The following is a 22013-nucleotide window of genomic DNA, read 5'->3' on the forward strand; positions in this document are numbered from 1 at the left end:
AGGCATTTTATCAAAAAAAATTGCCTATTTCTGAACAAAGTAGCCATTTTCATTCGCTATAAAAAAAAACGTAAACGCTGAAGATATGGCTTTTGCAAGTTCCAACATCCCTCTCGAAAAATTTGACAATCACAAAATGAGCGCATTCATTAAGACGCATGTAAAGAACGGAGGCGCAGGCAGAAAGCATCTTCGCAACAACGACAAGAACAAAAGTTTCTTCATATTTTGTAGGAGAGCTGGGTGAAGACGTTAAAGTTGTTCTTCTTGATGCAGTGTTTTTACAGGCAGTGAAGTATTCAACAGTGTCAGAATATCATTCCGAGTACCTGCACTTTGTTGAGGTCGGAGAAGCATGTCTCTCCAAATACTGCGATCTTAAAAGGGTTGGAGAAGATGTTGGGTTGTTATTTCTAAAGCGAATGAAAAGAGGCTAGCCATTTTCTGATATAAAAATGCCTATCATGCCCACATGTTAAGAGCAGACAACAAATGTGAAATATTTTGTTGATTGATGTTATCTTATGTAAGGATGAGACTGTTTCGCTATATCCTCCAAAACCTAAGGTAGAAGCATTATTCTGAAACAGCGTAATGTGTTTTTCTTAATTTTTTTTAGATGGCTGTCTATCCTGTCTTTCTGTTTATAATGTAATGCTAAATTGCAGGTTTTGCTGAATATATTGTTGTCTGCAAAGAGCGTCCCAGCGGGGTATTGGCACACTGTTTTTTCAGGCGATATTGTGATTTTTCTGGTGGGATTCATAGTCTCTCCAATTTAACTGTCCTAATTGCCTCATTTTTATAACCACCGATGATCAGGGATTGAGTCTGTTGGAGAGGATCAGATTGAGCAAAGTGATTTGTAGAATCACTGATCTACAAATAGTAGTCCCTGCCAAATAATAGGCTTAGTGCAATTAAGTTTCGTATGCTACGCCTCCCCTGGTTTAGGCAATTCCCCCCCCCCCCTCCCCTCCTACCAAACACTCGCACACAACCAGACCTTGAATGATTGATTGGAGACAGCTTGTGTCAATTAAACAGCATTTCCTAATTCTGGAAATACCGGTCAAAAAATTCAAGAAATAAAATTAAACAAAACTTCTGGTCCTACACAGCCTATCAGAAGGCAAGGTGGAGCTATTACCATATTGCTTACACCTGTTGAATTATCTCGGGATCTCCACAAGTGCATAAGGCTTAGGGGTCCATTTTGGATGACCTTTGATCACATGATTTTTTTGTAAAGTTCATGCAGTCGGAACATGTTTATCACCATAATGCAACACACTTTGCAAGGCGGTGACAATCGACTTGACAAAAGTGATCAGCTCGAACTCGCCCATTGACTTTAAATAATTTAAAGGTAGACAGCAAGATGTCACGAGCAGTACAGCAGATATTGGGCGCGTTCGAGCGGATACATTTTGTCTAGTCGGTGACCACCTTTCAAAGTGTGTTGCATTATGGGAAGAAAATGTCCAACTTGCGCCTACACGTTGAATTTTTGATGAAGTTGGCTTCAAGTCGCTGCAGTTGCTTCTCACCAACTGCACCATGCAGCCAAACGCCTGGGTAGTGAGAGGCACTATTTGTCAACCATTAGGTGTCTTTGGTTGACCCATGCGAACGTAACCGAATGCATGACTGAAACAGGAACCAACTTAGCCACTATTTTAAAGCTACAGGCAGAGCGGAGGATACACATTAAAGTGATATTTGAGACCTATCTGACCAATTAATTCACGTTTTTAGTTCATGAGTGTGTGATATGGGAGTTTAGAAAAGTTTTCAACATGTGTAAAGAAACTTTTATTAACAATAGCAGCGAGGTTGACACTGCCATGTTGATCTGAGCCTTGCTGTTAGAAAACCTCTACAGCACGTGTCAAACTCATTCCACGGAGTGCCAATTGTCTGCAGGATTTCGCTCTTCCTTTGTACTTGATTGATGAATTCAGGTCACTAATTAGTAAGGAACTCCCTTCACCTGGTTGTCTAGGTCTTAATTGAAAGGAAATACCAAACACCAGCAGACACTAGGCCCTCCATGGAATGAGTTTGACATCCCTGCACTACAGTGTCTGACTTCAAGCTGTAGCATATGCATCTCCCCTGACTTCACCCGTCCACTTTCGTCTACAGTGAGGCTTCGTTAGCCATACTACTCAAACACCCCCAATGAGATGAGCGTAATGCAAGACTTTGCTCTCACACAGTCACACAGAGTATCTGCGCATGTATACGGTTGCGATTCAAGCTGCTATACCGTGGTAGCTACGGGACCAAAAGATCAGAGAAGTTTAGCCTCGCACTGTTGCGGAAATTGACCCACTCCTACGGTTTACTTTATACATCTATATCATCTCACTGAGTCGACCTTTAAACCTAAATTAACCTATGCTCTGACTCATCAGCTTATACATTACTGCCCCACAGTGGCAAGAAGGGATATCCCCAAAAACACAACAACAAAACAACACATAAATGGCTCCTAGCCTCCAGGCATTGGCTACTTTCTGTCCCTAACACTAAAACTAAAACTGAAACTAAATAATATGAAAACTACATTTTTTTAATATAAAACTTGAAATGAAATAAGTAAACCAGATCTCAAAACTGAAACCTTTTATTTCATGTTTGTATATATACAGTACCTGTCAAAAGTTTGGACACACCTACTCATTACAGGGTTTTTCTTTATTTTTACTATTTCCTACATTAATAATAGTGAAGAAATCAACACTATGAAATAATATGTATGGAATCATATAGTAACCAAAATAGTGTTAAACAAATCAAAATATATTTTATATTTGAGATTCTTCAAAGTAACCATGCTTTGCCTTGATTACAGCTTTGCACACTCTTGGCATTCTCTCAACCATCTTCATGAGGTAGTAACCTGGAATGCATTTCAATTAACAGGCGTGCCTTGTTAAAAGTACATTTTTGGAATGTCTTTCCTTCTTAATGCGTTTGAGCCAATCAGTTGTGCTGTGACAAGGTAGGGTAAGTAAAAACCTTTAAGCGCAATGATGAAACTGCCTCTCATGAGGACCGCCACAGGAAAGGAAGACCCAGAGTTACCTCTGCTGCAGAGGATAAGTTCATTAAAGTTGCCAGCCTCAGAAATTGCAGCCCAAATAAATGCTTCACAGAGTTCAAGTAACAGACGCATCTCAACATCAACTGTTCAGAGGAGACTGTGTGAATTAGGCCTTCATGGTCGAATTGCTGCAAAGAAACCACTACTAAAGGACACCAATAATAAGAAGAGACTTGCTTGGGTCAAGAAACCATCAATGGACATTAGACCTGTGGAAATCTGTCCTTTGGTCTGATGAGATTTTTGGTTCCAACCGCTGTGTATTTGTTAGGCACAGAGTAGGGGAACGTATGATCTCCGCATGTGTGGTTCCCACCATGAAGCATGGAGGAGGAAGTGTGATGGTGTGGGGGTGCTTTGCTGGTGACACCGTCAGTGATTTATTTAGAATTCAAGGCACTCTTAACCAGCATGGCTACCACAGCATTCTGCAGTGATACGCCATCCCATCTTGTTTGCACTTAGTGGGACTATCATTTGTTTTTCAACAGAACAATGACCCAACACACCTCCAGGCTGTGTAAGGCTATTTGACCAAGGAGAGTGATGGAGTGCTGCATCAGATGACCTGGCCTCCACAATCACCCGACCTCAACCCAATTCAATTGAGATGGTTTGGGATGAGTTGGACCGCAGAGTGAAGGAAAAGCAGCCAACAAGTGCTCATCATATGTGGGAACTCCTTCAAGCCTGTTGGAAAAGCATTCCAGATGAAGCTGGTTGAGAGAATGCCAAAGTGTGCAAAGCTGTCATCAAGGCAAAGGGTGGCTCCTTTGAAGAATCTCAAATATAAAATATATTTTGATTTGTTTAACACTTTTTTGGTTACTACATGATTCCATATGTGTTATTTAATAGTTTTGATGTCTTCACTATTATTCTACAATGTAAAATAAAGAAAAACCCTGCAATGACTAGGTGTGTCCAAACTTTTGACTGGTACTGTATATAAATAAAAACAAATATAAAAACACAAAACTATAATAACCTTGCACAGTACACATGTACTCTCCATGCTTGGTGGTTGTGTTGTTATTTGCATGTATTGTATTTAATGTGCTATATGTGTGGGATTTAAGGATGTGTGTCTCACTTGGCCAGAGTCTGTGCCTTGGTACTGTAGGTACCAATTCTTCCTGCAGGTAAAGCAAGATGTACTACAAGGCAGAATTCCCTGTCCCCTTGATATCAGCGCACAGCTGGCAGCCCTGGCCATACAGTGTGAGTACCCACAAAGAGAGAGAGAAGTAGAGAGAGTAAATTGGGAATGAAAAGAGATTCAATAATTGTATTACAGTTGATGTCGGAAGTTTACATACACTTAGGTTGGAGTCATTAAAACTTGTTTTTCAACCACTCCACAAATTTCTTGTTAACAAACTATAGTTTGGCAAGTCGGTTAGGACATCTACTTTCTGCATGACACAAGTCATTTTTCGAACAATTGTTTACAAACAGATTATTTCACATATAATTCACTATATCACAATTCCAGTGGGTCAGAAGTTTACATACACTAATTTGACTGTGCCTTGGAGGTGTATCTGTGGATGCATTTCAAGGCCTACCTTCAAACTCATTGCCTCTTTGCTTGACATCATGGGAAAATCAAAAGAAATCAGCCAAGACCTCAGAAAACTAATTTCATACCTCCATAAGCCTGGTTCATCCGTGGGAGCAATTTCCAAATGCCTGAAAGTACAAGTTCATCTGTACAAACAATAGTACGCAAGTATAAACACCATGGGACCACGTAGCCATCATACCGCTCAGGAAGGAGACACGTTCTGTCTCCTAGAGATGAATGTACTTTGGTGCGAAAGTGCAAATCAATCCTAGAACAACAGCAAAGGACCTTGTGAAGATGCTGGAAAAAGCAGGTGCAAAAGTATCTATATCCACAGTAAAACGAGCCCTATATCAACATAACCTGAAAGGCCGCTCAGCAACAAAAAAAAGCCAGACTACGGTTTGCAACTGCACATGGGGACAAAGATCGTACTTTTTGGAGAAATGTCCTCTGGACTGATGAAACAAAAATAAAACTGTTTGGCCATAATGACCATTGTTATGTTTGGAGGAAAAAGGGTAGGCTTGCAAGCCGAAGAACACCATCCCAACCGTGAAGCACGGGGGTGGCAGCATCATCTTGTGGGGGTGCTTTGCTGCAGGAGGGACTGGTGCACCTCATAAAATAGATTGCTCCTTGAGGCAGGAAAATTATGTGGATATATTGAGGCAACATCTCAAGTCATCAGTCATGAAGTTAAAGCTTGGTCGCAAATGGGTCTTCCAAATGGACAATGACCCCAAGCATACATCCAAAGTTGTGGCATAATGGCTTAAGGACAACAAAGTCAAGGTATTGGAGTGGCCATCACAAAGCCCTGACCTCAATCCTGTAGAAAATTTGTGGGCAGAACTGAAAAAGCGTGTGCGAGCAAGGAGGCCTACAAACCTGACTCAGTTACACCAGCTCTGTCAGGAGGAATGGGCCACAATTCACCAAAGTTATTGTGGGAAGCTTGTGGAAGGCTACCCGAAACATTTCACCCAAGTTCAACATTTTAAAGGCAATGCTACCAAATACTAATTGAGTGTATGTAAACTTCTGACCCACTGGGAATGTGATGAAAGAAATAAAAGCTGAAATAAATCATTCTCTCTACTATTATTCTGACATTTCACATTCTTAAAATAAAGTGGTGATCCTAAATGACCTAAAACAGATTATTTTTACTAGGATTAAATGTCAGGAATTGTGAAAAACTGAGTTTAAATGCATTTGGCTAAGGTGTATGTAAACTTCCAACTTCAACTGTATGTGATGTCACTGTTCATAGTATTATATGATCTCTCACACAGTCAAAATGTGTGTGTGTTCGTGTTTGGGTACGCTTATGACTTTCACTCTTTGTCTCCAGCTGAACTTGGCGACTATGACCCGTACAAACATGCGTCAGGCTACGTGTCAGAGTACCGTTTTGTCCCGGACCAGAAAGAGGAACTGGAAGACGCCATCGAGACAATTCACAAAACCGTAACGTAAGGAAGCCCTCTCATCTCATCTTCCTCTCCTATCTCCTCTTTTCTCCTTTCCTCCTCCTCTCCCTCTCCTTCTTCTCCCCTCTCTCCCCCTCACTCCTCTGACAGCCAGCCCAATCCCTAATCCCAGTCTGATCCCCTCATAACAGATTATACACTATGTGTGTGAAAGGGTCCCCTCTCTCCACTGTTCTTTGCATCTGATATGTTTGTTAATGTGACTACTGTTACAGTGGCTGGGTTATGTAGTCCGTTTCTGTTGGTGTATTATTTCTGTGTCATAAGGGATTGGACTATCTACAGTATCTGATCTAATCATTTCTCAGAAAGCATTTAGAACTCGCTGAGATATAACAGAGACTACTTTATCTGTAACTGTTTGCTAGTACTGGCACTTTAATACTAAACCCCAGTTGAGTCCTTCATTTATCTGTTCTGAAGCGTTTTGTTGGCTCTCAAAACAAGACTGTTGATATAGACATACTGTTATCTATGTTTATATATGCAGTGCCTTCGGAAAGTATTCAGACCCATTGACTTTTTCCACATTTTGTTTAGTTATAGTCTTATTCTAAAATGGATTAAATTGAAAAAAATCCTCATCAATCTATACACAATACCCGATAATGACGATGCTAAAACAGGTTTTTAGAAATACCTTATTTACAGTTGAAGTCGGAAGTTTACATACACCTTAGCCAAATACATTTACACTCAGTTTTTCACAAATCCTGACATTTAATCCTAGTAAAAATTCCCTGTCTTAGGTCAGTTAGGATCACCACTTTATTTTAAGAATGTGAAATGTCAGAATAATAGTAGAGAGAATGATTTATTTCAGCTTTTATTTCTTTCATCACATTCCCAGTGGGTCAGACGTTTACACACACTCAATTAGTATTTGGTAGCATTGCCTTTAAATTGTTGAACTTGGGTCAAACGTTTCGGGTTGCCTTCCACAAGCTTCCACAATAAGTTGGGTGAATTGTGGCCCATTCCTCCTGACACAGCTTATGTAACTGAGTCAGGTTTGTAGGCCTCCTTGCTCGCACACGCTTTTTCAGTTCTGCCCACAAATGTTCTATAGGATTGAGGTCAGGGCTTTGTGATGGCCACTCCAATACCTTGACTTTGTTGTTCTTAAGCCATTTTGCCACAACTTTGGAAGTTTTTTAAAAACATTTTAATAAATAAATAAAAACATTTTAATTCTTTAATTGTCCATTTGGAAGACCCATTTACGACCAAGCTTTAACTTCCTGACTGATGTCTTGAGATGTTGCCTCAATATAGCCACATAATTTTCCTACCTCATGATGCCATCTATTTTGTGAAGTGCACCAGTCCCTCCTGCAGCAAAGCACCCCCACAAGATGATGCTGCCACCCCTGTGCTTCATGGTTGGGATGGTGTTCTTCGGCTTGCAAGCCTCCCCCTTTTTCCTCCAAACATAACAATGGTCATTATGGCCAAAAAGTAATATTTTTGTTTCATCAGACCAGAGGACTTTTCTCCAAAAAGTACGATCTTTGTCCCCATGTGCAGTTGCGAACCGTAGTCTGGCTTTTTTATGGCGTTTTTGGAGCAGTGGTTTCTTCCTTGCTGAGTGGCCTTTCAGGTTATGTCGATATAGGACTAGTTTTACTGTGGATATAGATACTTTTGTATCTGTTTCCTCCAGCATCTTCACAAGGTCCTTTGTTGTTGTTCTGGGATTGATTTGCACTTTTCGCACCAAAGTACGTTCATCTCTAGGAGACAGAATGCATCTCCTTCCTGTGCGGTATGATGGCTGCGTGGTCCCATGGTGTTTATACTTGCATACTATTGTTTGTACTGATGAATGTCGTACCGTCACTTTAATAACTCTACCTACATGTACATATTACCTCAACTAACCGGTGCCCCCGCACATTGACTCTGTACTGGTATCCCCCTGTATATAGCCTCGCTATTGTTATTTTAATGCTGCTCTTTCATTATTTGTTTCATTAATTTTTTTTTTTTATTAAAACTGCATTGTTGGTTAAGGGCTTGTAAGTAAGCATTTCACTGTAAGGTCTACACCTGTTGTATTCAGCGCATGTGACAAATACAATTTGATTTGAAGGGTAAAGGGATGACAGACAGAGCTGTGACTGAGAAGAAAAAAACAGAGGCCTGATGATAAGAGCTAGAGAGACCCCCCCCCCCCCCCCCCAATTAGTATTAAGTCAGATTGCACAGTGCTGCCAGGACCCCAACCCTATTGGGAGGGTTATGGATTACAGTTGTGATGACTGGTCTGCCCTCACAAGCACGCTCCTCCTCATTGTGAGAGAGTAGGCAATAAATCAGACAGACAGACAGCTCTGTTTTGATCCTTGACAGATTTAATTGAAAAGAGAAATATATTTTGATCATCACATATTAAAATGTAATGATACGAATCAGGTCAGTTCAGTGAAGCCATCTTTCTAGAAGGAATTAATATAGAATGGAGAATAAACCAATTTTCCCAGAGGAATTTGACCACAGCACACAAGTTATCCATCCATCCATTCTCTGTTGTTGTTTGTGTTTTCCAAACAGTGGCATGGTCCATGGTATTGTGACAGTGAACTGAGTGAAGTGATTGTGGTTTAATCTCAGTGTGAAACACGAGAAACAGCCAGCTCCAACAAATGTCCACTACATTACACCAACATAATCTCCCCATGCAGCCCCCGTCAGCCGGACACGCATCCACACACACACACACACACACACACACACACACACACACACACACACACACACACACACACACACACACACACACACACACACACACACACACACACGTGCATGCACACACTCAGACACACATATTAACGATCTAGACCCACCATACCCTCTGCAACCAAGTCTGGTCCTCTGTCTCTCTGTGGATAACAACATTCTCCTCGCAGTCAGACAGTTTATTATTCTATAACAGAAACCTATCGGGTTGGTCTTCTAAAATTCAGACCGTAATATCACATACCATCTATGTATTACAGTACCTCTTCAGTGTCAAGCCCATAAGTCCTGAAGGGTGTTAGTTAATTATCATACATCCTCTTAATGCTGCTGAAAAGACAACAGTACGCACAGTAAGAAGTGAAAAGGGTTCAGGCAGCTATCAATGATTAAGAGACTCTGAGCATCAATTGGGCTCTTAGCTCCTCTAGCAGCTCTCTCTCTCTCTATCTGTCTGTCTGTCTGCTGCTGTGACTGACTGTAATACTGGAGGGAGTCTCAGCCCTCTGGCCTGCTGATGAGGCTCAGGCCTCGGTCGTTATTTACGCAGTGAGCTAAGTGTCCCATGGAGAGAGGACAGCGGAACAGGCTGGGCTAATTGGAGATCAGCCACTAGAGGGTTCATCAATGCATCCTCCTATCCTCCCACTGCTATCTGACTGACTGACTGGTCAGAGAAAGACAAAAGAGAGGTAGAGGGGAGGCAGAGAGAGGAAGAAGTGGGAGAAGATGCAGATAGACATAGAGAGAGGTTGTGAGAACAGAGGAGTTGCAAGGGGGAGGAAGAGCGAGAAATATATAGACAGAGGGAGCGGCACTCAGGAAGAGAGAGACAGTGGGAGAGAGGGACATAGAGACACTGAAATATGAAAACAAGGAGGGACAGAGGTGAAGCAGAGGGATGGAAAGGGAGACAGAAGGAGCAGGAGAAAGGGCGGAGAGTTAGATGCAAAGAGACAGAAATGGAGAGAGAGTGAAATGAGAACTGAGTGGGGATAGAGAGGAGGCAGAAGGCGGAAGAGAGAGACAAAGGGAGCTGGACTCAGATAAAGAGTGGGAGAGGGCGTGAGGGAGAAGTAGATGCAGAGAGACAGACGTAGCGGGCTAGGTATCTGCCCTAGTTCTCTCCAGAGCCTGTGGATGTCGTCCTCGCTGTGATCTGCTATGTAGTCAGCACCAAGCTCTGCTCTCTGACACTCTTCCACTTCCTATTCCTGCCTCGTCATACCAGGCGGTCCCGGTCCCATAGGCAGCAGACAGGCCAGGCGGAGAGACATAGGGCTAACCACACACACCAGCGGCGCACACACACACACACACACACACACACACACACACACACACACACACACACACACACACACACACACACACACACACACACACACACACACACACACACACACACACACACAGCCTGGCAGACCCGTCCCCGCCCGTCTCCCCGCCCACCCCAGAGCGTCCGTAAATAACTCCCCCGTTCCAATGCCGTTCGCCACTCGCCGTATTTATACCAGCAATCATCACAACCCTGTCCCTGGCCCTGGCCACCTATAAAGAACATGTGAACAGAATCCATAATGGACTCGTAAGGAATCCCGGGTGACATTGTGTCTTCAGGGTAGGGAAGGAGAAGAGGTAGAGGGGGAGGAGAAGGAGAGGTGTGAGGAGCTCTAGGGGTCACGCTTGAACAGGCTGAATGAGCCTGAGTCTTTGTGTTGCTAATGTGTGTGATCAGAAGATCAATGATACGGCTCGAGAGCAGAGAGGGGAGAGCAGAGGAGGGAAGGGAGGGGTTGCACCACTCCAAACATAACATCAGAAGGGGGATGTAGAGCACAGGATACTGTGTAGAGTTTCCCAAAGCCAGAGTTTACACTGCAGACACACTGCTTATAGTCCAGAGCTTACACTGCAGACACACTGCTTATAGTCCAGAGCTTACACTGCAGACACACTGCTTATAGTCCAGAGCTTACACTGCAGACACCCTGCTTATAGTCCAGAGTTTACACTGTAGACACCCTGCTTATAGTCCAGAGTTTACACTGCAGACACCCTGCTTATAGTCCAGAGCTTACACTGCAGACACACTGCTTATAGTCCAGAGTTTACACTGCAGACACCCTGCTTATAGTCCAGAGTTTACACTGCAGACACACTGCTTATAGTCCAGAGCTTACACTGCAGACACCCTGCTTATAGTCCAGAGTTTACACTGTAGACACACTGCTTATAGTCCAGAGCTTAGACTGTGGGCTTCATGATACATACACTAACACCTTATTGACCTAGGAATTCCATCACCCTTCATCCACATTCATAGATATTTGGTAGACTTAGTTGACTGTTGGGACATGTTTCACCCTCGATAAACATACCGTAAAACCACAGGGAGTTGCTCCATAGCTGTGGTTTCCTTGACTGCATGCTTTTGGTTTTTAAACACGACCCTTTCTCTGTAGTTAATCAGTAATAGAAGATACGTAACCCAGACCACAACTCAGTTGAACATTATCTCACATGGAATTTCAGGAACATGGAAAAACCATTATTGATTAGATGAGGAGGAGGGAAAGTATGTTATGTTACAGTTTTAGTTCCTTTGTGTTTATTTTATTGTTGTCTCGTGGCATCAGACAAGTCTGTCTCTGAATATTAAGTCTGGCACGTAAGATTACTTGTATTAAACACTACTGGTCAAAAGTTTTAGAACACCTACTCAAGGGTTTTTCTTTCTTTGACTATTTTCTAGATTGTAGAATAATAGCGAAGACATCAAAACTATGAAATGGCACACATGGAATCATGTAGTAACCAAAAAAGTGTTAAACAAATCAAAGTATATTTTAGATTTGAGATTCGTCAAATAGCCACCCTTTGCCTTATATATATATATATATACACACATACATACAGTTGAGGTCGGAAGTTTACATACACTTAGGTTGGAGTCATTAAAACTCGTTTTTCAACCACTCCACAAATGTCTTGTTAACAAACTATAGTTTTGGCAAGTTGGTTAGGACATCTACTTTGTGCATGACACAAGTAATTTTTCAAACAATTGTTTACAGACAGATTATTTCACTTATAATTCACTGTATCACAATTCCAGTGGGTCAGAAGTTTACATACTGTGCCATTAAACAGCTTGGAAAATTCCAGAAAATGATGTCATGGCTTTAGAAGCTTCTGATAGGCTAATTGACATCATTTGAGTCAATTGGAGGTGTACCTGTGGATGTATTTCAAGACCGACCTTCAAACTCAGTGCCTCTTTGCTTGACATCATGGGAAAATCTAAATAAATCAGCCAAGACCTCAGAAAAAAAATTGTAGACCTCCACAAGTCTGGTTCATCCTTGGGAGCAATTTCCAAATGCCTGAAGGTACCACATTCATCTGTACAAACAATAGTTCGCAAGTATAAACACCATGGGACCACGCAGCCATCATACCGCTCAGGAAGGAGACGTGTTCTGTCTCCTAGAGATGAACGTACTTTGGTGCGAAAAGTGCATATCAATCCCAGAACAACAGCAAAGGACCTTGTGAAGATGCTGGAGGAAACAGGTACAAAAGTATCTATATCCACAGTAAACGAGTTCTATATCAACATAACCTGAAATGCCGCTCAGCAAGGAAGAAGCCACTGCTCCAAAACCATCATAAAAAAGACAGACTACGGTTTGCAACTGCACATGGGGACAAAGATCGTACTTTTTGGAGAAATGTCCTCTGGTCTGATGAAACAAAAATACAACTTTTTGGCCATAATGACCATCGTTATGTTTGAAGGAAAAAGGGGGACGCTTGCAAGCCGAAGAACACCATCCCAACCGTGAAGCACGGGGGTGGCAGCATCATCTTGTGGGGGTGCTTTGCTGCAGGAGGGACTGGTGCACCTCACAAAATAGATGGCATCATGAGGTAGGAAAATTGTGGATATATTGAAGCAACATATCAAGACATCAGTCAGGAAGTTAAAACTTGGTCGCAAACGGGTCTTCAAAATGGACAATGACCTCAAGCATACTTCCAAAGTTGTAGCAAAATGGCTTAAGGACAACAAAGTCAAGGTATTGGAGTGGCCATCACAAAGCCCTGACCTCAATCTTTTAGAAAATTTGTGGGCAGAACTGAAAAAGCGTGTGCGAGCAAGGAGGCCTACAAACCTGACTCAGTTACACCAGCTCTGTCAGGAGGAATGGTCCAAAATTCAGCCAACTTATTGAGGGAAGCTTGTGGAAGGCTACCCGAAACGTTTGACCCAAGTTAAACAATTTAAAGGCAATGCTACCAAATACTAATTGAGTGTATGTAAACTTCTGACACACTGGGAATGTGATGAAATAAATCATTCTCTCTACTATTGTTCTGACATTTCACATTCTTAAAATAAAGTGGTGATCCTAACTGACTTAAGACAGGGAATTCTTACTAGGATTACATGTCAGGAATTGTGAAAAACTGAGTTTTTAAATGGCTAAGGTGTATGTAAACTTCTGACTTCAATTGTAGATACACTGAGTGTACAAAACTTGAATATTATCGAGTTGCACCCCCTTTTGCCCTCAGAACAGTCTCGATTCATTGGGGCATGGACTCTACAAGGTGTGCTGGCCCATGTTGACTCCAGTGCTTCCCATAGTTGTGTCAAGTTGACTGGATGTCCTTTGGTTGGTGGACCATTCTTGATACACATGGGAAACTGTGAGCGTGAAAAACCCAGCAGCGTTGCAGTTCTTGACACACTCAAACCCGTGCGCCTGGCACCTACTACCATACCCCGTTCAAAGGCTCTTAAATATGTTGTCTTGCCCATTCACACTCTGAATGGCACACATACACAATCCATGTCGCAATTGTCTCAAGGCTTAAAAATACTTCTTTAACCTGTCTCCTCCCCTTCATCTAGACTGATGGATTTAACAAGTGACATCAATAAAGGATCATACAGTAACTTTCACCTGGATTCACCTGGTCAGTCTGTCATGGAAAGATCAGGGGTTCCTAATGTCTTGTACACTCAGTGTTTATGATATGATTTATTTGACAAAAAGAAAAACTAGGATAACACAAACAAGTTTAGAAACGTATTTCCATTGTGGTCCTCTTGTTAACAAAATACATCATCAATGAACAACAAAGTAAAGATGGAAAACTAATGGAGTTGAGGCAGTTTGGAAAAGTCAGTATGGCTTGAGTGGAGGGGGCAGATGGCACAGTACAGCCAGAGAGAAAGTCAGTCTGTCAGACAAGACAGGAGCTCTTCATCAGGGCCCATCGCTTTGTCCAGCGTTCCCAGTTCCTCCATAGTAACCGCTCCTCCGTAGGTGGCTGATCCTCCATTGCAGACAGTGTAGCACGCACCTGGGTGATGCTTTGGCTGCAGTAAAGCACCAGAAAATCAACCACACCTCAGCAGTGGTCAGGAACAGTCCCTCTTCCTCTCTGACATCGCAGTCTCCACCTTCCAACCGGCAGGTGAAACAAAAAAGATGGTGCTGCCGTTGCATTATTGAAATGGCAACATTAGCCATCCAACTAGCCTTCCCTGTAGCTCAGTTGGTAGAGCATGGTGTTTGCAACGCGTGGTGTTTGCAACGCCAGGGTTGTGGGTTCGATTCCCACGGGGGGCCAGCACAAAAAAAATAACAAAATAAAAAGAATGTATGAAATGAAATGTATGCATTCACTACTGTAAGACGCTCTGGATAAGAACGTCTGCTAAATGATTAAAATGTAAAATGTAGCAGGCAAACAAACAGATTTAACATCAAAGTCCTGTAACAGGACATTGAAGACCATGTTTATGTGATGAAAACAGAGATTGATTAAAAAAAAAAATGTTCAAAGTTCACATTTATATTTACTAAATGTACAGGAGCTCTCTGCCTAGGCGACCTTATGGGCACCATGGCCATTGTAGTTTGTATTGCCTCTTTGTGTATCTCACCTCTTCAGAGTGAACCCATTGTCTTGAACTGTCCACAGTTCTCTAATACACTCCCTATAATGACCTCTGTTGTTGCCCAAGGTCAGGCAGATCATCATGATAGCTTTACTGTTTATTAGACTGTGGGGTTCCTGACGGTTCAACAACTCTCAATCAATCCAATAAGTGTCACCGGGTGTGAATTACAATGCAATATATATCAACTTTACATTCATTTTTCATGTTACATGGCTGTTTCTAAACCCTTAGCTTTCGAATAGATAAAAGCAACTAGACCAATGATATAGTCTCTATTGTACACTACTTGTCATTGTACACTAGATAATATTACACTATGTGTACTTGTAGATGTGTACTAGATCATGTTACACTATGTGTACTTGTAGATGTGTACTAGATCATGTTACACGATGTATACTTGTAGATACACACTGGATAACACTACGTTCTATGGGCTTTTCTATGGACTTTAAAGCCTTTCCTGATGCTTCGCTAACAAGATAACATCTCTGTGTTTCAGGGGTCAGGTTCCCTCCGAGGCTGAAGCCAATTATTTAGGAATAGCTAAAACACTGGATATGTATGGAGTCGACCTTCACCCTGTGTTCGTAAGTAGGAGCTGGACTCTGACTGTGGAGAAGACTGAGATGCTTGTTAGAGTTGTATTCTGTGGTTTATCACAATCACCTTGCCTTGATCATGTTCCTTACAATTTCTCTCATGGCAGCCTTACCATTTGGTTCTGTTTACTGAGATGACTTTTTTCCTTTGACACATACTTTAGTATCCTTACTGTGTTATTTCTGGTTGGCACTTATTATGTAAATTGTGTTTGGTATAATACCTGTTATTGTGGTGTTTTGCAGGGAGAGAATCAGTCTGAATACTTCCTGGGGCTGACACCTATTGGAGTTGTTGTTTACAAAAACAAAACACAAGTTGGGAAGTATTTCTGGTAGGTATTGTTTTGTGGCAGTATTTCATGAGAATCATCCACTTTAATTTGCTATCATAACCTTGAATACAATACACACTAAAAAGAAAAAAGGTTCCTGGAGTATCCTTTAGGGGTTCTTCAAATTGAAACTATGGGAAACCCCTATATGTTCGTCGACAAACCCTTTCTGATGGATCCTCAAAAAACTTTTGGTGTAAATGTTTGAACTACCCCCCCATATTATTATTAATAATACGCATAACAATAACACAATATTTTAAGTTGTCCGTGTTTTGATTTTAGTGACAAAGCAGAATAAAAAAATCCTGATATGACAAACTCCCAGCAGAGCCCCAAGTCCAATGGGTATATCCTCTGGCGTGTTGATGTTCACCGTATCAATAGCTGGAATGATTTTGCAGTGCATGGTGATTGAACAGGTTTCCTGCTTATATTCATCAGAGGTGTGGGGAGGGTGAAGTCTGAATCCCAAAAATAGTAATTATACAGATGATTAACACACGCACACAACAGTATTCATACCATGGTTTTTGTGGCAAATGGGAATGGGGGAAAAAAATTACTTTTGATTATGGTTTTCATATACATACCATGTCCATAATGTAGAGGCCTATGGGATTTTCATTGAAGGGAGGAGGATGGTACATGTGATCTGCAAAACATACCAACACCAATTGACATACCTTTGTATGCCCCTTCGTCAGTATACCTACAGACACAAAAATGTAGTTCAGTCGTCATCTGCAACCAATCCAGCTAGCCTTATATTCTTATAGCCTACATATTCTTCTCTCTGTTGATTGATATCCATTGTATTGTGTCCATTTTCTGTTTTAGAATGATGTGCACAAATATCAAAAGATAGATATTGTTTTAGGATGATACCATCTATTTAGATCAAATTAGGGACAAACCTTACCTTAAAATGAGGAGACCTTTAAAAAAAAATTATTTAAGTGCCTGCACCTGATGTCCTTTCAAATTCAAATCAAAATGTTTCAGTTGGGCAGTTTGGTTCCTGAAAGAACCCCCAACAACTGAGGAGGTTCCTCGGATGAATCCCTCCTCCTTCTTGGGAAGAACCTTTCGGTGGCAATTTTCAGTGCCAAGAAACCTAAGGTTCTTCAAAGAACTTTGAGGATCTTAGAAGAACCCTTGTTAAACCCCAAATTTTTACAGTGCACCTCATTTGTTTGTTTACATTTATTGTTTCAGGCCAAGGATAACTAAAGTGCATTTTAAGGAAACACAATTTGAACTTCGAGTTGTTGGAAAAGATGTAAGTCACCAGTTATTATCTTTCAGCAATTATCTGCATAAGGAATGTTTTGTTAAGTTATGTACTGTATTTCTACCTCTGCTTTGTTTGTGATTCTTCAAGTAATTTTGGCATGTTTCATAAACTCAATAATGTGAGATCATTCGCACTAGCTAACTTGTAATTACTGAATGAATCGAAACCAATTTGTTTGGATATCACAGGTTTGGAAAGCCTCATTGTAAAAATATTCCCCATATCAGACCTTAACTGACAATGTTCCCAGGAGTATCTATAGTACTCCCATGTGAAACCTTGAAAGATCCACTGTGTGTTTGATCTTGAGACATTTCGACAAAAATTAGGAGGATGTAAGGAGAGGAATTAAAGAAACATGACAGTTCAGCCTCGACTCTCCCGTCTTCACTGATGTTCACTTCACGGGTGCAAATGAGAAAAGATAGGCACTTCACACAAACTTAAACTTCCTCAAAACAAATCCAGCTTCATGCTGATCTTTTGAATCTTTAGGGGAATTTTCTAAGTACATTTTGGGGGGCTTTTGGGGAGGATAATGATCATTTTGATCATTTTCAAAGTGATGGAAAAACTGATGTGGTGTGGCCTACCCCTTCAGATATCACTAAAGAACCACTTTTCTCTGTTGAGATAGTTAGGCTCATTGAGACATGTGAGTCTTGCTGAATGATATGGTTTACTTTATTCAACCTGAGAGGGTCTCATTAAGCCGTGAATAGAGAGGCCTTGGAGTAGAGACCCATGATAACCCCATTATTGATAATATCAGAGCAGCTCAGAACGGAGCTTCATTTGAATATAGGAGACCTATGGGCTTACGGTAGCTACCTCCTCTCGGAGACTAGCTGTAGGGGAGTCTAGAGAGTGCGAGTTGTCCTCTCTCTACAGTGATATCCATTTGCCTAATGACCCAACAGACATCCCATCTTGGTTGAGAGATTACACACTACCTGTTCATTTACATAAACACTTAGCTAAAACACATTTAATGGTACATTTGATACGAGTCCTTTCCACCACCACCACAAATGTTGTTTTCGGAATTAATGATGAAATGGCTCTTGTTATGATATACATCTTCTTGGTTTAGCTTATGAATGTGATTTGTATTATTTGTTTGTTGATTGTATAAGAGATTATGTTGTTGTTTATTTGCAGTGTACAGAGACGTCGTTCTTCTTCGAGGCACCCAATAAGACAGCCTGTAAACATCTGTGGAAGTGCTGCGTAGAACACCACACTTTCTTTAGGTAAAAAACTACAAACGCGCACACACAGTCATAGGCAAATACTACAGTATACTGTACCAACACTATTGTAACTTTTCAGTTAGAACTTCTACCACCTTCCACAGGTAAAACCCCAAACTATTTATGCTTCAGTGGAAAAATTGTCCCTTTTATCTACAACACAATCACCCACACTAATTCCAACAAAAGCCCTTCTCTGTTATCCCCTCAGGTAGAAACAACCCTATCACATACCTCTTAACATGAAGATCCCAGAGTCCCTCAGTCCTTAATCAAAGTGAACAAGGCCTCTGTCTGGCTGCGCAGCTCAGTGCGGTCCCTTGTGCGTGTGCATGCGTTGGCCTAATGAGAGCAGACTTACACGGACTGTGCCCTAAAGAGCAGGAGAGGCAGCAAGGCGCGTGAGGCTCTGGATTTATGCTGTTTAATCCGCGTGTGAACCCTGCAGTCTGCTGGGTCCCTGTGGCACAGACAGACCTGGAGCTGACAGGTAGACAGGAGGGGAGGGGGCTTGACAGGTTATACACCCCCCCCCCCCCCCCCCCCCCGGGCGTATAGTCCTCTGGGGGAGAGAAGGGTGGAGGGGTTGGGAGGTTTGGATGAGAGAATGGGAGAGAATGTGTTATGCTGTGATGGGACTATGACACGAAGGTGGGAGAAGTGGGCATAAGCCATCGGATGAAAATAGGCAGGTATTTGCTGCAGTTTTAATGTGAGAGGATATATTATACAAGCCCTTATAGAAAGAGTGAGAAAAACAATGAGAAGAGGTAAAAACATAGGTTCATTTTAGCTTCTGGTTGGGTGTACTGACTACATCCACCTACCTTCAGTACTTTTTCTCCATCTAACCTTCCATCTAATTGTCTTTCAACAGTGACTTGAGTTATCTGTAGTGTTACGGAGCCCTGTGAGTGAGGCCGTAGTGGTGTATTAAAGTGGTGTTGGTTTTGAGGGAGGCCTTAGCTCAATGCTGTAGTGGTGATGGTTGTGTTAATAACACATGGCTGGGTGAGAGACTACAAGAGGCTTTTATAATGGCCTTTTGCTTTACAGCTATACGTTAATGGAGGAATGTACCACTAGTACCAGACACACTCACTCTCTCTGACTCAGAGTTTTGAATTTTAATGAAGCCCGAAAGCTCTTAGTGGTGTTTGAGCAGCCATTATGTCATTAATGCAATGATCAGAACAAGAGAACTGCTTCTTTATATATATATATATATATGTCAGCAATTGAGTTCGCGTCTCTTCCTTTAAATGTATAAAAAGTACAAAGTGAATTCAGAATTCAAACACGCATCGCCGGTCACCTTTGTGAAAGACGCAATTTTTTTATTTTCCTTTCAGCCTGAGCATTTAATCCTCTTTAACATGGGTTAGTCACATTCTGAATTCATAAAGAAAAAAAGAAAAATGTATTACCTGTGGAATAATGTACTGTAGAAATGTGCACACCATATGAGACTTTAGTGGAAGTACAGTACTTTTAAATTCTTCATCCAGGCCTGCTCTCCATTGCTGTTGAATGCTTTTTCTAGAATGCCAGAAAATGATTCCAACACACTTACAAGAAAACTATCCAAATTTGGTTCCCTGGGATCTAAACATCGGTACAGGTGAGAGAACCTCTATTCTTTATTCCCTTCAAATGTAGTTAGCTATGTATGAAAAGTATTGTAAAAACTGTATAGAATATAATGCATTTCTATAATCTGTAAGATGGAACTCCACACAAAGGTATGCATTATACATAGAAATATTATAGCATTTTTCTCTGCCCATCATTTTGGTTGGCAAAGCGGGGTGTAGGTAAATCCTAGAGAACTTCTCCCAGCATGTATTCATTCTAGAATCCACAACCTCATGAATAATGGAGACTGTTTTAGTAGAGGAGCGAAAGGGGGATACAGTGTTCAACAGACAGAGAGACTGTTTGTGTGTGCGTGTGTGACACCACAGACAAGTGGAAGACCTGAATAATTCAGAGATCACACAACATCCATCTATCCTTTGTCTTCCTTCGGTTGTCTACTTCCTGTATCTACTCAGAGAAGACTGCCACTCTGTACAACAGTGATTGTTTTCTTCACCAGTTGCAGTTTTCTGCAATATTTATTACATGATCTACTACTGACCTCTGCTAGGTTTAAGGTCACTTCAGTCACAACCTTGGCTGTGTTTTCTATGTTCATGTTGCTCTTCAACACCTCGTTGTTGCATCAGACTGTGTATCACTGTGCCTGACAAAAGGGTTTGACATATGAAAAGGCCAAGACCAGATCATCTCTGTCTCACATAAGAACTTGACAGACCAGGAACGTCTTCCCCTAAAACCATGAAAAGACAAGATGACTAAACAACTCGGGGGGGGGTGTGTGTGTGTGTGTGTGTGTGTGTGTGGTGTGTGTGTGTGTGTGTGTGTGTGTGTGTGTGTGTGTGTCTCTCTCTCTTTCCCTACAGTGGTAAGACAGCTATGCAGATGGGCAGGGATCCGTCTATCAGTCTGCCCCGGGCAGACCTGCAGGTGGTCAGGACCCGCAGCAAGACCTACCCCAAGAGACCACCACAGACCACAGGTCAGCTGGATATGCAGCATACCTTAAGCATACACAACATCTACAGACACACTACACAACACCTAACAAGCACAATGTCACTACGACAAGGGTTACATATCAATGGTAACTAATGCCACACATCATACATAGCCACAAAACATTTCCCCACCTTTCACCTCTTCTGACACAAAGTAGAACCTCTCAGGTTCCTAATGACAGTTCCTCTTATGTCGGGTGTAAAGCAGCTTAGTTGAGTCTCAGTCCCAGTAAGTTTAGTATTCACTTCCTCCTCCTGTTCCCCCATCAGGAACAACAGGGCTTCAATTAGCTAATTATATTATATTCACTTCAGCAGTTCACACAGACATACGCACAGTATGTTGGCATAACGTGCTTGACTTAGCATTGTTGTTTTCACTGTGTGCAGTGGGACAGTAATCTCTCTGACACATTCAGTGATTGAATTCTCTATAATTATAACTGCAGGGCTCAAAAATAGACAAAGCTGTGTATAATTCAATAAATCTGAGCCCTTCGTAGGAAGGCTACCATGCCACACGTAGTTACGGACGGATATTGTTCTAGTATTGAAACAATGGAAAGAGAGAGGCAAATTGGTTCACTATTTAATCTTACTGAACATCTCTTTTCCTTATAGGACTAAACAATGGGAATCGGTCAAACACAAAGACGGAGAATTCAGAAAAAGAAGGAACGGCTAAGATTACAGCACTGTCGCCTGTGAAGAGGTATCAGACATGGGCAAGACATGTAGAAAATAGTGTACGAACGAGAGAGGCAGTAAGTTTGGACCAAATGGAGAAAAGGATATAAAACAGAGATGGAAAGAGAAAAGAGAAGTTGAGGGGGGATTGAGAATGCTTTTCCAGTATAAAGTGACAGTTCTTCATAAAAATGCTTAGCCCAGACAAAATACTTTGTTTACCTGTTTTTTTATCTTTAGCGCCAAAGTAACCAAGGCGGAGAATGGTGGTCCAGAGGAACAGCCAGGGAAGCCCAATGCACCATGGGATGAGAACACCCCACAAAGGTACAGTACTGTCTG

The 22013-nt window shown here is 41.7% G+C and overlaps 1 protein-coding gene across 2 annotated transcripts in view; it reads left to right on the forward strand.

The window, feature by feature from the left end:
- LOC106561913 (band 4.1-like protein 4) overlaps nucleotides 1–22013 on the forward strand; it is a 98655-nt gene that overhangs the window by 66309 nt on the left and 10333 nt on the right. For both annotated transcript variants that reach the window (XM_014126271.3, XM_014126282.3), the window contains exons 6-15: nucleotides 4236–4333; nucleotides 6037–6157; nucleotides 15400–15487; nucleotides 15746–15834; nucleotides 17053–17116; nucleotides 18293–18384; nucleotides 19928–20005; nucleotides 20850–20965; nucleotides 21606–21696; nucleotides 21912–21998. In XM_014126271.3, coding sequence (XP_013981746.1) covers nucleotides 4236–4333; nucleotides 6037–6157; nucleotides 15400–15487; nucleotides 15746–15834; nucleotides 17053–17116; nucleotides 18293–18384; nucleotides 19928–20005; nucleotides 20850–20965; nucleotides 21606–21696; nucleotides 21912–21998 — 924 coding nt within the window. The remainder of the gene's footprint in view (nucleotides 1–4235; nucleotides 4334–6036; nucleotides 6158–15399; nucleotides 15488–15745; nucleotides 15835–17052; nucleotides 17117–18292; nucleotides 18385–19927; nucleotides 20006–20849; nucleotides 20966–21605; nucleotides 21697–21911; nucleotides 21999–22013) is intronic.

The sequence above is a fragment of the Salmo salar genome, chromosome 01 (assembly GCF_965601325.2).
Source record: "Salmo salar chromosome 01, fSalSal1, whole genome shotgun sequence".
NCBI classification, from domain to species: Eukaryota; Metazoa; Chordata; class Actinopteri; order Salmoniformes; family Salmonidae; genus Salmo; species Salmo salar.